Source organism: Ixodes scapularis, unplaced genomic scaffold (genome assembly GCF_016920785.2).
Source record: "Ixodes scapularis isolate PalLabHiFi unplaced genomic scaffold, ASM1692078v2 PGA_scaffold4__175_contigs__length_147842914, whole genome shotgun sequence".
In the NCBI taxonomy this organism is placed as follows: Eukaryota; Metazoa; Arthropoda; class Arachnida; order Ixodida; family Ixodidae; genus Ixodes; species Ixodes scapularis.
The window spans coordinates 127,831,089-127,847,552 of NW_024609879.1; the positions used below are offsets into that span (position 1 = coordinate 127,831,089).

Consider the following 16,464-nt stretch of genomic DNA (forward strand, 5'->3'; position numbering starts at 1 on the left):
TGAAGCCATACTATTTCGATCTAAGCATAAAATTTTCCCTCCAATGAACACCATTACTTTAAACTCAGTAAATATTGAATTAACTGATAATTTCAGAACACTTGGAGTAGTGATTTTGCAGAATATGTCCTGGTATAATTTTTATTATACCAGGACATATTCTGCGAAATCACTACTCTACTATATCGAAATACCAGGACATATTCTTACTATACCAGGACAAATTCTGCGAAATCACTACTCATTAAACTATATTTAATTTTTAAATAGAAAATTGTCAAGAACTGTGGGTTATATGTTGGCATTGGTATATGCTTCCTACATCTGTTAAAATATTATACAAATCATTATTTTATTCCCATTTATATTATTGTTCGTTAATTTGGGGTACAACCACTGCAGCCAATCTTAAAGGGTAACTGCAAAGAAAAAAAAAGTTTTTTTTTAAGCAGCCTAATTGGGTCAAGAATGTCAAAAAAACAATTTTTCCGTGAGAAAAAAAAATTTTTACAGCAATATTTATTGCGTGAGACCGATTTTAGTTTGCGGCTATTTCGACCGTTTTGAATCGCGCGCCACGAAGTTGGTACTCCGTGACGTTGAATACGAATCGGCTGGCTAAGAGTTTGATTGACAGCTTAGATCTTGGTTGTTAAACCTTTGTTATATGTTGCAATTTTCTTTTGAAAGGCATATTTTACGTTTAAAGAATAACCCATGTGATGAGAGTTATTAATCTTTACAAAATGTTTACAAGACGGGCACTTCCGTTTGGATTCATACCATAACAAACAAGAGCTTCGCCATTCTTTCATGGCCGCCGAAGTCTCTGCTCCCGCCTGTCTCGCCTAATCTTTTCGCCGAAATGATAAGTGTTTCGTGCTGACCCAGGTGCTTGAGTGAGACTTCTTGAAGTGAAGTAGTGTGTGTTTAGCAGCTGTCGCAGGTGTTAGTGATAGGAAGCGACGCGGGGTTTTGACTTTCATAGCGCAGTTCTTTCGTTTTCCTCTTTGCTGGCTTAGCGTGCTTTTTGTTTGTTTGCTTGCGCGTGCAAATACCGACTTTTCGGAGATATCAGATGAGTGATCCCGACAGCGAGCCTTCCAGCAGCCATTTTGCCCCGAAAGGAATGCTATTGGCTGGAGGCAATCGGGCATTGGCGTAGCGACAAACGTGTCCAGTTACGCTCTCGTCATATCGCTCTGGAGGCGGTCGGGATTCGCCCCGTGTGCACCTAACGTCCGCGACTGGACACAAAATTAAAAAGCACTATGTTCACTACGTAAAAAGTGGTCTCAGTTCATGCATCTGTAGGCAGGTACGAAATCGTGCCCAAATTTATTCACACTGCACGATGCAACACGTCGCTGTGCAAACGCAGTCCAACACGAAGCATAAAAACGGCCGATTTAGGACAACAATTTGGAGCCCATTGTTCAATTAAAATGACGTAATTTTGTTGAAAGCACGCGCAGCTTTTTACTCACGTTATGCGTTGGGAAACTTCCAATTTTTGAAACAGAACGAGGCAGATTTACTTTTAAAGACGCTCGCTGTGTCCTCCCGGACCAGTTTGACTGAATCAGCTGACGACGACGGGACTGAAATGGTTGAACGTCAACCCCACTACAACCAATTTGCGCTCCGTGTTTGCACCGCATTACACACACCACGAACGCTTCAGCTCTTTGTCGCATCGCCGTGTTGCACCAAACAGAACGAGATCGCCGAAACCAACGCAGCGCTGTCGTGAACCTTGGCTTGTGGTTGCGCACTCATGGATTCTGTGACTTCCTTCGCTTTCAAAGCACGCACGACGATTACGAATGATACTTTCCATCTTCCGGGAACATCACAGGGACACCTTCTCCGGTCACATCTTCGCTACATGTGCTCGTAAACCGCGTCAAACCAAAACAATACCGCCGCCGTGCGTTGTTGCCAGATCTTACCAGAAGTCGAGACGCTGCGTCGTCCAACTCCGCAATACCCGCAACGCAAGAAGAGTGAGGGGCGGGGCATACTCCTTTTTTGCGAGGGTCGAAAGAGCGGGAGTTTCAAATGTGGAAAGGTTCTGACTCCGACTAAATTACGACCTGTGGCGTAAATATTGATAAAAAAAATATTTTTTTTGCGGAACATTTGTTTTGTGACATGCTTGTCCCAATTAGGCTGTTTAAAAAAATACTTTTTTTTCTTTGCAGTTACCCCTTAAGAAAGTGCACCTGCTTCAAAAAATAATGTTGCGAGTAATTGCAAACATACCTTATCTTTCGCACATGGAAAACCTGTTTGAAACTTATAATATACTGAGTATTCACAATCTCTATAACTATAGGCCATCCACAAAACTTAGAACAGAATTTCTTTATAGTAACACTTTTTCCTTGGTAGAATTGTCTGACTTGCAACAATGTATCCTACCATACCAAATTCGTAATCCAGATTACTCGCATGTACCAACGTGTCGACTATACACTGGAAGGGAAATGTTAGCATACCGAGTCCCAAAGCTTCTAAATGTATTACATTCTGAAGGTGTGTTTATAGATAAATTAACTTTGGGTGAATTTTGCTCTTTCATGCATGATTTTGCATACTGTATATGGATTGATGTGATAAGATTTGTTTTCTTGTGCTATTTTTCTCGGTTTAAACATATGTTTTGTGTTGATTTACAAATGTCGACTAATATTGTGCTCAGTGATATTTTTTAATTTCTTGTTTTTTTTCGTATTCATTGTGATTACGCACAATTTTGTTTTGATATTGATACATATTTCCGAAGCTACTGCAGAATGTACTGGGGCTGAGAACTCGTCGCCGCGTAGAGCGGCTTTTTTTTCTTGGCTCCACCATCAGGTGTGATTGAAATAAACTGTTATGTCACATGATGATGTCGTGATGTTATGTGGCATGGCATCACTTTACACCGCAATATTGTGCGGCCGCGTCACGTGATCTCGCATGATCAGTCAAAGTGCTGCAACAAAGAAACGAGAAAACCCATCATACCTTGCACAGTGCACTTCTGCATATAACGGGTTGATCGATGGATCAAAAGACTGACATCAATGTTTTGTGCAGGGATTGGTGCCTCTTGGACCAATATAAATAATCAGGCGGTGCCCTCCGACAATGTCACCCTCCTGGAAATTATGCTGGTCATGATCGGCTCCGTCTTCATCTACGGCCTGCTGTTGTGGTACCTAGACAATGTGTGGCCTTACCAGTATGGCATTCCGAAGCACCCCCTGTACTTCTTGCAGGTAAATGCACACCTTTGTCGCTTCAGAAGGGTAAAGGGACTGCACATTTTCTATAGCCTGCTGTCTTGTCGGGTGTTACTTCGGCCACCCTGGGTCGATCGGCCAGCAGTAGCCAATCACAGCCTTGAGCAAAATCTTCCTTTTTATTGATCTTTGTAGCAATTGTGGTCTGAAATGATCTGCTTGATATACTTGGGGTCATCAGAAACTCCAGGATGTGCCGAGTTTCTCTTTCTAACATTTAAGTCTTTGTACTTTCTTCGAACTAGTTTGTTTACATTCATGCAATCTCTGCGTGTCGCTAAGGTTTTTTGTTGAAACTGTTATAGGTGAGGCATGTGTACACCTAGGGGGAAAATACCTAGTAAGAATTCATTTTTGTTCAGTTATGGTGCCTTATAGGCTGAAAGAGTTGACCAGTATCTGTTGGTCACTTCAAAATTGAAGCTACAATAGCCAATGTTGCTGCTGTTTTATTTAAATGGGAAGCAGACATGGGCTGGTTCCGAACAGCTACATGTGAAGAAAGTTGTTTCCATTGGTATTTTATGACTAAGTTCACTGTAAGCGTAATTTAGCTAAAGGTAGGGTAAGAGAGACTGAGCTTTAGTACTCAAGGAACTCTTTTGGGTCGATCCAGTTTAAGAACCTCTGCCATAAGTGGAAATGAATCATTGATACTTTCTTCAGTTGTGTGTTGTACACAGACAAGTTTCAAGCCAGTGTAGTGTTCCACCCCTGTCATCATTGTCATGTTTGCATGATGGCATTCATGTTCTTGCTTGTGTGCATCTTGTGTGCATTAAGTCATGTGGGCAGCATGCACGACATATGTTGTAGTTTGCTTGTGAGTTTGCATGATCAGGTGTTTGTATGTGCTCCTGCTTGTGCAGACTATAATTCATGCACTATGACGATAGGTTACTAAATATCAGAGCTAAGTCTAATCCATAACTAGCAAAATGGCTTAAACATGAGCTGTAACATGACCTTTTTTTGTGGCTTTATGTCAAGTGGCAGACTATGTTACGGCTTTTTGAACTGATAACGCATCCACTTTTGTTTAGGCACACACAGCATACATAGCATGCTATGACCTATAAAACATTATAGCACTTGCTATGTATGCCATACCAAAATGCTTATGGCGATTCATGGGCACGTTACTGCTAAAATATAACAGTGTCACAGTTACAGTTACTCAGGGTCAAAAAGTAACCCTGCTAGAGTTACAGTTACAGTTACTTTGCTGAAGTAATGCCATTACTTCAGAGTCACTTTACAAAAAATATTATAGAAAACATTCAAAGGAAACCTTCCTTAATATGACTTTAAATTAGCATAAAACTTTTTTTAAGACGTGTTATTAACGGTGGTGAATCTGATTTTTCGAGAAACTAAGATTTTTCTAATATTAACATGTTTGGTTCTTCCTATTTCAGTTTTTACCAATAATAGCTCCCTAAACAAGGTCCTAATTTAAGACAGTATAGGGATGAATGCACTATATTATAAAGCATTTTCAGTTTCTTCTTTTGCAAAATTACAGGCAACTTTAGTTTTTTAAAATTTTAAGCTGTCAGATACCTGCTGATGATTTATGAAGAATTTTCAAATAAGCAAGACTAACAGAAGGTATACACGAATATAACAGCACCTTATGTATTATATAAAAAGGTATACACCTTTTTTACATAATATCTAAGCATCAGATGGAGTGATTACCAAACAAACTCAAGTATAATGCGACCATATTCCTCTAATTAAGTCCGGTCAATTGGAAACGAGAAGCTCTTAATAATTTCTACTTGCTGATCACAATCACCTGAATTGATGCCATGACGTGCCAGTAGGTTAACTTTCCCATTGTCCATCTGGTATTGTAGCAAAATGAACGCGGCGCTGTTTTCTTTTTAGCACATCGGTTTTTCCGTGGTATAGCCATGTTACCGTAAAATACCGAGAAAGTGCCCTCCCGAAGCTTAGAGATAATCTCAAAGAATTGGGGAATGGGCACTTGCTAAGCTCAAGAGCAAATGTGCAGAAGGGGCACTGATGAAGTTAGCTTTGCCACTTTGCGCTGGTGCGCTCGGGGAAGCGGCGGACACGAAAGACCATCTCGATCGGCTAGGTGGGCTCGGAAGTCTGGATCGGACGCTTCACATGTCTTTTTTTTAGCTTTCAAACATTGCAAAAGTAGTGGGTGGGTGTTCATTGTGATGTGGGTGCATGCCCGGTATTTTACGGTATGTGGGGTAGACAGTGCAACAACACGAGTTTGGCAAGTTTTATTTATTTTTTTTGATATGCGCTTTTGAAGCAATTGAGACGAGGAAAAAAAGTATCGATCTTGGGGTTGTTGGCGGCCCTTTCAAGGTCCTTTGAGAAGTAAAATACATAAGGGGGAAAAGGCAAACATTTTAAGAGAAAAAAAGCTAAAATAAAAATGACAGCAGAATCACAAAAGCAGAAGCATTAAACAATGAACGCTCAACCAAGTCAATTGAAGCAAAAGCACATATTAAACAGTAATCAATCAAATTACTCGTAAACACCAAAAGCAAAAATCAAAAATCGATCAAACACAAATCATACAACACCTAAATGACTTCAAAAAGGAGCCAGAAAATGTTTGGGGGGAGCTTTGGTGACAATGAGATCAGGAAGGTTATTCCTCAAAACAACAGTTCAGGGGAAAAAAAAAGAATTAAAAAACGAAGAAATCACACATACACTTATAATGTCATTGGAGCTGCTGAATCAGTCGCCAAATACTTGCCTCTGCAATAGCCTCGCTGAATACACTGATTCTATCGATTTCTCTGGTCGCTCCTACACGCTGCTCCATTTTCAGGCAAGACCGAGGCAAAGTTCGAGCTTAGTTCTGCTTAAAAGGCATGATTCTGAACTCATGTAAATATTGTAACCAATTTTAACCCATGGCAACTGCACCGCGAGCAGTACAACTGCGCTCCGTTGCAGGTTAAGTGACACAAGTGAGGAGGCGAGTGAACTTGCCCCCTCTCTCACATCTTCTCCGACATTCACTTTTTGCTGAAGTGGAAAGAGTGGAGAGCTTTGAGGGAGGAGCTTGTGCCGCTTAACCTGCAACAGAGTGTAGGCTATGTGACAGTGCTCATGCTGAATGGGGGCCAATGCGTCCTGCAGCAGGGCGACGAAAAACCCACCAAATTAGCCAGGAGAAAGAAGCGCCATTTCCGGCAGCCGGCTTTTTGGAATGGCTTCGTCAGCGACTCTCTCTGGAGCTTGCTAGGGCAGAACCGCTGCCAGGTAAGCTGTCTCTCTGTAGATGCTCCCAGCTCAAACTTACCGGTAGATTTTTGCCCAACGGGGTGGACGGTGGAGGTCTCGGGATGAGTCGACGCGGCACGCCATAAAATACCGAGCACGCGCCCACGTCGTGTTGAGTGCCCAACCCCTATTTCTGAAACGTTTGAAACTTGGATTGTGCGAATATTCGAATTTTTGAATAGTAGTTTCGAATAATATGCTATTCGACGCTCGCTTCAAGATGAACTGCGATGTTCGTATTTTTCTGAGTGTTTATCGCGCTCCTTATGTCGGATTCACACGACGAACTGATCCGCGGACGGATTGATCACATGACGACATGTCCGCTGTTCGTCCATCTCCGAAGCGCATTTACACGAGGGACATGATGAGCAGACGCCGGCGAGGATGGACCGAACCTGGTCGCCACCCAACAGCGCCGCGAAACAGAAACATCGCACCGTGGCGCTGTTGTCTAAGAGTGAAATATATGTTTGCTACCGCAATGCAGAATTGTACGCCGCTGTTTACGTACAGTGCGAGACAGAACACCGTGATAGGCTTTGTGCGAAGCACCACTAGCTTTACTAACCCAAGGCCCAACAGCGATACAGGCATGGTCCTGCCCGAGAAGGCTTCGATGTAAAAGCGACGAAGTTCTGAGCACGCAGAGGGGCGTTTGGAGATTCCTTCACGCACTTTGCACTTGTGCACAGCACTGCAGTACAGCACAGCCATGAGAAAGGCCTTGCTCTGTAAATGGCTGATTGGACCTGCAAGAATTACCGTGGCGTGCTAGACAAGTTTTGACAGAAGCCTCTTGACATTGACCCAAAGGAATACCGGAGCCTGCGTCGCAACAGCCAGACTAAGTTTCTGTAGTTTCATGCGTGAAACCAAGAATTGCGTGACAAAATGAACCAGCAAATGCACAAAACACAACGATGTGCCATTTTTGTTTTAATCGCCTGAAAATAAAAACCAAGAAAGCATTGTACCGTTGCCAGACTAAACACTTTCCAAGTCAATCTCCCGCCAAAATCCGCGAGTGAAAAGGCGCTCGACTTTGTCAGTCTGCGTGTTCACAGACAAGGAGTGGATTGCAGGAATCGGTGACGTGACGTTCACATGGTACATGGTCCGTGGATGAGAATCACAATTGGGTCCGTCGTGTGAATCGGGTATTACCAAGCATTGTTATGTTGCAGGGAAGCAACATTTGCAGAGCTCACTTTCGTGGGTGTTGCTTCTCTGCAGTGCACCGGTGTTTGGTAAGAAGCGTGCTCAACCAGGCTAACCTGTTGCGATCAATATATAGAAAAGTACACATATTACAGCCTTTCACTTCAGAGAAAACACACTTTCAAAGTGGGATGGTACACGCACACACATAGTGTATTTAAAGAGAACTAGAAACTCTGTTACTGTTAATATCTACATACCAGTAAAATTTTCAAAATTAATATATTATGCAAGAGTTCTTGCTAGGTGCAGATGCCCCGACATCCTGCATTATACATTAGTAATCGTCTTTCTATTTTTTTTTGGGGGGGGGGGATGAAAGAAAGAAAATTTTTATATAGCCATAAGATTCATAAATCTCTGATTTGGTATAGCTGGGTATCTGGCTTTGTGTGGAATGCGTCATTACTTGTGGAATGCGTCATTTACTTGCCATACCAAATAGGCATTGGAATTTCTGAGGCCACCGTCGCATACGAATGGACAACTAAAAGCTTGATGAGTCTAGCTGGTTTTCGTGTAAGTGTGGTAAAACAGTAGTGAAAGGCTTGGAGAAACTGTTCAATATTCAAGTAGAAAATATTTGGCCAAGACCACTATTCGCTTTGGATTCGCTTCGAATTCAAAGTCCACTATTTGCACCTATCTATTTGAAATATAAGCAAGGGACATGTCCAAATACCCACCAAGCTAACCGAGGTGCTCCCCCACACCAGCTGCTTCGCGTGTGCTATCCCAAAGCAGTGAAGCTTGATGCAAAAGAGCCAACGCAAGGCGGGCTTTACAATATTGGAGCAGCTGCTCTGAACATAAGGTGTTACGACAGATCCTTTACGGATCTGTCGGATCAAGCAAGGTCCTACCCTACCATATGCCCCTTCTGATTTTCGACTCTCCGTTCTAACCAGCAGCCATCCCCATTCTCGCGTGCTTACCTCTAACGTACAGGTGAGCACTTGCTCGGTATTTTACGGTAGCTCTTCTTTTAACATTGAGGCAGGATAGACCATACATAATTAAACAGCGCACAAGGAGAGGGACAGAAAAGGAAGACAGAACAGGCAAGCGCTGACTCGCAACTGACGATTTACTATGAAAAGGAGAAGGAAGAAAACTACACACATGAACATATATCGGAAAAGAGAAAGATGTGAAAAAGCTAATAAATTAAATAAAATTACACCTAAAATAATTGTAGCTGAAAAGGAAAACATAATAAAATGAAAATCAATCTCTCAAAGTCCTAGGCATGTCCAGTGCCGGCACTCCGAAGCCTTGACCATACACCTATTTGTGCGCAGCTGCCCCCATAAACTCATACTCGCTGTCTTGTAGTGTTAATGATGGCTGGCTCACACATTTGGATTCGAGCTTTCTTATCCAAAAGGCTTCCACTATTTCTCTTGTTGTTTTTTCTTTATGGGAAGCTAGAACAGTTGTTGCACAAAAATCTGGATCACATCCACAGGTTCTGCAGTGGATGGCTAGGTGGCTTCCAGTGGTGGTTTGAAGAGACTGTTTATGTTCCCTCAAGCGGTCGTTGAGGCAACGCCCAGTCTGTCCGACATAGGTTTTCCCGCAGGACAGAGGAAGATGGTAAACCACTTGTAGAATGCAAGACACAAAGTGCACCTTGTGGTTTTTCATGCAGCAAGCCCTGCTGTCATTGTTCTTGTCCACAAGCATGCAAATTCTACCCAGTTTGTTTGGGGCTGAAAACACCATGGGCACGTTGTATCTATTGGCAACATTTTTTAAGTTGTGCGACGTCTTGTGGATGTATGGTATAACTAGTGGTCGGATATTGGTAAGGTCTTTGCTCTTTTTTCTTTTGGTCGATCCTTTACAGGTTTGTATCAGAGTGCCCGCAACTTCACTTAACATGGCTGATGGAAAGCCGGATCTGGAGAGTTTGTTTACTTGAGTGCTGAAACTCTTTTCGATGGTGTGGTGACAGGATTTTTTCAAAGCTGAATACATGCACGAACTGGCTATCCCTCTTTTTATTAATTTTGAATGGGCAGATTGGTAATTAAGAATTTCTTTTTTGGAGCGTGGTAGGTAGGACCAACAAATGTGGTGATCTGAGATTTTTATAGATAGGTCCAGGAACTGCAGCACATTTAGAATAGGTTGTTCATACGTAAAACTCAGACCTTTACCGCTTCTGGAGAAAACACTCAGGATTGTATCTATTAAGTCTTCGGTTTGTTCTTCTTGGAGGATAATAAGAAAGTCATCAACGTACCTGAAGACTTTTATAATAGACATGGTGCTCAAAAGCGGTGCGAGGATCATGTCTACGCCTCCCAGAAAGATGTCGCTTAAGATGGGAGCAACACATGACCCAATGCACACTCCAGACCGCTGTAGGTATGAAGAATCTTGCCATTTTACAAACAAGGCTTTCAGATAAAAGTCTAGTAGCTCCATGAAGCTTTCCGTTGAAGTACCACTCGAATTCTGAAACTTGATTTCTCCTGATTGTTCAATAGTTGATTTGACTGAAGCCAGGAGAGCATCCTGTGGAATGGAGTAATACAGGTCCACCACATCTACGCTGAAGGCTCCTCTCTTCTGATTGGTGTCACTCTTCAAAAAATCAATTACCTCCTCGGAGTTGTGTATGAGGAACGGGTCAACTATGTTGAGGCTAGAGAGGTGAGTCTGGAGATAGAGGGCGATCTGTTTCTGCCAAGTACCCCTTTCTGATACAATGGCCCTGAAGGGACATGCATCTTTGTGGGTTTTTGCACTAAAAAATATATCCAGGTGCAAGCCCTCAGCTTTCTTTATTTTTACCGCCAGCTGATTGAGACTTAGCTTTTGACAGGTGGCATATGCTCTTTCCTTGATCTTTTTCAGTACTATGTCTACAGGCTTGAAATTTTTCATTACAGCAGCGTTAGCCTTTTCATTGTACATACCCTCGGGCATGACGACAAAGCCTCCTTCTTTATCTGAGAGCAGAAGTTTCTGGGAGTTTTGCCCTAAATATCTGACCACGGGTCTGACTTGAATGGGCTGTCTTCCTTTCTTGATGGAGCTTGTGATGACGTTCACACATTCTGAGATGCATCGGGGACGATCTGCTTCTGGAACTTTGAAGGCTACCTTCCTTGCCAAGGTTAGTAAAGCAGGTGGCTGTAAGGTGGGTTCCACGGAAAATTTAGGGCCTAGGTCTAAAGTCTTCCTTACAGGAGAAGGAATACTAACGTCGCCCAAGATGGTTTTTGTCCCTTTGACGGCAGTCAAGTTTCTCTTTTTGCAGAGCAGTTGGGGAAGAATCCCCCGCCAGAGAAATTCAGCAACTTGTCTCTCCGAATTGCTCATGTTGTAGAACAGCCTTCGTTGTTGGTTCTCGGTGCCTCCACGAGCAGCACAAGCCACTCTAAGGCATTCCTTGAAATACCTTTCTTGCCGCCAGTACTCGGAGCGAAGAATCCGACACAGTCTTCTTGCATGGCCTGCTGACGGTTGTAGCATACCGCACAATCCATGGAGTTCCACTGGACAGAGGCCCTTCTTGATGTGCCAGGAGGCCACTCTGGCACTAAACATGCACTGGGCCGCGAGGTTGACCAGATGAAAAATGTTACTGAAAGGGGCATATTTACATGTGAGAGGAGGATAGAGGCCCGATGTACTAGAAATGAACTTCAAAATGGTGGATACTTGGGCTAGTTGGTGGTTGCTATACATAATTAAACAGCGCACAAGGAGAGGGACAGAAAAGGAAGACAGAACAGGCAAGCGCTGACTCGCAACTGACGATTTACTATGAAAAGGAGAAGGAAGAAAACTACACACATGAACATATATCGGAAAAGAGAAAGATGTGAAAAAGCTAATAAATTAAATAAAATTACACCTAAAATAATTGTAGCTGTTCTTGCCTGTTCTGTCTTCCTTTTCTGTCCCTCTCCTTGTGCGCTGTTTAATTATGTATAGCAACCACCAACTAGCCCAAGTATCCACCATTTTGAAGTTCATTTCTAGTACATCGGGCCTCTATCCTCCTCTCACATGTAAATATGCCCCTTTCAGTAACATTTTTCATCTGGTCAACCTCGCGGCCCAGTGCATGTTTAGTGCCAGAGTGGCCTCCTGGCACATCAAGAAGGGCCTCTGTCCAGTGGAACTCCATGGATTGTGCGGTATGCTACAACCGTCAGCAGGCCATGCAAGAAGACTGTGTCGGATTCTTCGCTCCGAGTACTGGCGGCAAGAAAGGTATTTCAAGGAATGCCTTAGAGTGGCTTGTGCTGCTCATGGAGGCACCGAGAACCAACAACGAAGGCTGTTCTACAACATGAGCAATTCGGAGAGACAAGTTGCTGAATTTCTCTGGCGGGGGATTCTTCCCCAACTGCTCTGCAAAAAGAGAAACTTGACTGCCGTCAAAGGGACAAAAACCATCTTGGGCGACGTTAGTATTCCTTCTCCTGTAAGGAAGACTTTAGACCTAGGCCCTAAATTTTCCGTGGAACCCACCTTACAGCCACCTGCTTTACTAACCTTGGCAAGGAAGGTAGCCTTCAAAGTTCCAGAAGCAGATCGTCCCCGATGCATCTCAGAATGTGTGAACGTCATCACAAGCTCCATCAAGAAAGGAAGACAGCCCATTCAAGTCAGACCCGTGGTCAGATATTTAGGGCAAAACTCCCAGAAACTTCTGCTCTCAGATAAAGAAGGAGGCTTTGTCGTCATGCCCGAGGGTATGTACAATGAAAAGGCTAACGCTGCTGTAATGAAAAATTTCAAGCCTGTAGACATAGTACTGAAAAAGATCAAGGAAAGAGCATATGCCACCTGTCAAAAGCTAAGTCTCAATCAGCTGGCGGTAAAAATAAAGAAAGCTGAGGGCTTGCACCTGGATATATTTTTTAGTGCAAAAACCCACAAAGATGCATGTCCCTTCAGGGCCATTGTATCAGAAAGGGGTACTTGGCAGAAACAGATCGCCCTCTATCTCCAGACTCACCTCTCTAGCCTCAACATAGTTGACCCGTTCCTCATACACAACTCCGAGGAGGTAATTGATTTTTTGAAGAGTGACACCAATCAGAAGAGAGGAGCCTTCAGCGTAGATGTGGTGGACCTGTATTACTCCATTCCACAGGATGCTCTCCTGGCTTCAGTCAAATCAACTATTGAACAATCAGGAGAAATCAAGTTTCAGAATTCGAGTGGTACTTCAACGGAAAGCTTCATGGAGCTACTAGACTTTTATCTGAAAGCCTTGTTTGTAAAATGGCAAGATTCTTCATACCTACAGCGGTCTGGAGTGTGCATTGGGTCATGTGTTGCTCCCATCTTAAGCGACATCTTTCTGGGAGGCGTAGACATGATCCTCGCACCGCTTTTGAGCACCATGTCTATTATAAAAGTCTTCAGGTACGTTGATGACTTTCTTATTATCCTCCAAGAAGAACAAACCGAAGACTTAATAGATACAATCCTGAGTGTTTTCTCCAGAAGCGGTAAAGGTCTGAGTTTTACGTATGAACAACCTATTCTAAATGTGCTGCAGTTCCTGGACCTATCTATAAAAATCTCAGATCACCACATTTGTTGGTCCTACCTACCACGCTCCAAAAAAGAAATTCTTAATTACCAATCTGCCCATTCAAAATTAATAAAAAGAGGGATAGCCAGTTCGTGCATGTATTCAGCTTTGAAAAAATCCTGTCACCACACCATCGAAAAGAGTTTCAGCACTCAAGTAAACAAACTCTCCAGATCCGGCTTTCCATCAGCCATGTTAAGTGAAGTTGCGGGCACTCTGATACAAACCTGTAAAGGATCGACCAAAAGAAAAAAGAGCAAAGACCTTACCAATATCCGACCACTAGTTATACCATACATCCACAAGACGTCGCACAACTTAAAAAATGTTGCCAATAGATACAACGTGCCCATGGTGTTTTCAGCCCCAAACAAACTGGGTAGAATTTGCATGCTTGTGGACAAGAACAATGACAGCAGGGCTTGCTGCATGAAAAACCACAAGGTGCACTTTGTGTCTTGCATTCTACAAGTGGTTTACCATCTTCCTCTGTCCTGCGGGAAAACCTATGTCGGACAGACTGGGCGTTGCCTCAACGACCGCTTGAGGGAACATAAACAGTCTCTTCAAACCACCACTGGAAGCCACCTAGCCATCCACTGCAGAACCTGTGGATGTGATCCAGATTTTTGTGCAACAACTGTTCTAGCTTCCCATAAAGAAAAAACAACAAGAGAAATAGTGGAAGCCTTTTGGATAAGAAAGCTCGAATCCAAATGTGTGAGCCAGCCATCATTAACACTACAAGACAGCGAGTATGAGTTTATGGGGGCAGCTGCGCACAAATAGGTGTATGGTCAAGGCTTCGGAGTGCCGGCACTGGACATGCCTAGGACTTTGAGAGATTGATTTTCATTTTATTATGTTTTCCTTTTCAGCTACAATTATTTTAGGTGTAATTTTATTTAATTTATTAGCTTTTTCACATCTTTCTCTTTTCCGATATATGTTCATGTGTGTAGTTTTCTTCCTTCTCCTTTTCATAGTAAATCGTCAGTTGCGAGTCAGCGCTTGCCTGTTCTGTCTTCCTTTTCTGTCCCTCTCCTTGTGCGCTGTTTAATTATGTATAGCAACCACCAACTAGCCCAAGTATCCACCATTTTGAGGATAGACCAGCTTGTGTCCTAGGAATGGTTGTACTCTATCACTTGATTTTTAGTGTTCAGGATATACGTATTATGCTATTTCTAGCATGCAAGTTACTTAGAGACAAATCATGCAGTGTGATCAGATTTGCCATGTGCCACCTGTTTTGGCCCCCACGCGACTTCTTTTATCTATAGAACAATAGAAATAATTTCTGTTATCACTTGACTTTTGTAAGGCAAGAGACTTAATTGTGAACAATGCGACAGACCCATGAGCTGAGCTAGTCTATGGCTACTCGTCAGGAACTAAAAACTATGCACTCTACATACAAATGAGAACCGGTTAAAGATACAAAGCAGTTTTAACAACATATATTTACTATATTTATTTATTTAATTTTTTTTTTGTGTTATGTGCAACATACGTGGGCTTTGTGCAATCTTCCCTTGCCTTTTTGTGCGACCGCAGTCTGATGTCTAAAATGAATCGGAAAAAAATGTTTTACAGTTTTAGATTAATGTTCAAAACTGTGTTCAACATATTTACAAATTTCCATAGACCTGTTGACTGCTTTGACTTGTGGCTGCTGTGACATATGTCTCCGACTACAGTAATTGTCGCATGACCTCAGCCTGATTGAGCATGTTTTCTTATCTCTATGTCTTCACATTTTTATTACTACCTGAAATTTTGATAAACTTTTTGAGATGTTTGTTTACTACTAAGTGCATCATTTGGCTGCTGTTTGTGCTTATTCATTGCATGCATTGTTTTGCTTTTCTCTGCTGCCACACGTACCATAAAATCCCATAAGTATGCCCACCCAAAATGAAGAGATAAATGGTGAAAAACATGGGGTGGGCTATCTTGGGGGATGCCACACCAAAACTTTATCAAAAATTAATGCTAAGCTCTTGGGCACTTGCTGCAAACCCTGTGACGCGGGAACTGATACCGCAGATCGCGGACACGGCAAATTTCTGTTTTACGATGTGATAACCATGTGGGAATTCACTACAAAATCCTGTGTCACGGGGAAGAATACCGCAAGTGGCCGACGCAGCAGATTCGCGTTTCACGGTGCGAGGGACTCGCAGGAACCCGCCGGGAACTCATATCTCACGGGGAAGTGTACCGCAGACCATGGACGCGGCAGATTCAAGTTTTATGGTGGAAAAAACGCGCAGAAACCCACTACAATCTTGCCTGTCACGGAAACCGATATCGCGCTACAAAAACGCGGGAATACGCTACAAACTCGACTGTCATGGAAACAGATACCGCAGATTGCAGACACAGCAGAGTCGCATTTCACAATGCAATATACAGGCTGGAACAACTCGCGTGCATTACAGCTAAGAATCGATATCGCGCGCGCAGATCACGGACACAAACACGAATACGCCACAAACTTGGGAACGGAAACCACAAATCGCGAACGCAGCAGATTCGCATTTCACGTTTCAATATACATGCAGGAACATTTTGCGTCTTACGGGAACTGATATCACGTGCCCAGATCGCAGACAAAAACGCGGGAACCCGTTATGAACTCGCTTCTGTGACGTACCGGTACCGCAGATCGCGCGCCGGTGATGCGCGTTGGGGGGGGGGGGGCAATGTTTTGGAATTTTTATGTTACAGATATTTAGCCATAAAAACGGGATGGGTGATCTCTTGGGAGAAGGTGTCCTTATGGGATTTTACGTGGCACTACAATGAGCAATCTTTGTTTTGTTACCGGCTTCTTTGTTTTATGTATGCAAATATCTGTGCTGTTTTGTATCGCTTCATTCCTCTTCGGTCAAGGCCAGCTTCAAGCTGACCCTGCTTGGGACAATGAAAGGGTGTATTTGGTATGTGCACAACACATTCACCACAAACACCATGTCTGTGGTTTTACTGATTTTTATTTATGGAATTATCTGTTGAATAGCGAATTTTACCGCCTGAGCCCGCATAAACACATTTCTTTAGGCATGTATTTTAGACGACAGCTCTCTA

At 43.0% G+C, this 16,464-nt stretch overlaps 1 protein-coding gene across 1 annotated transcript in view; it reads left to right on the top strand.

Moving 5' to 3' along the window:
• LOC8028106 (phospholipid-transporting ATPase ABCA3) overlaps nt 1-16,464 on the top strand; it is a 71,767-nt gene that overhangs the window by 8,917 nt on the left and 46,386 nt on the right. Inside the window, 1 exon segment of the mRNA XM_040205420.3 lies at nt 3,088-3,269. Coding sequence (XP_040061354.3) covers nt 3,088-3,269 — 182 coding nt within the window.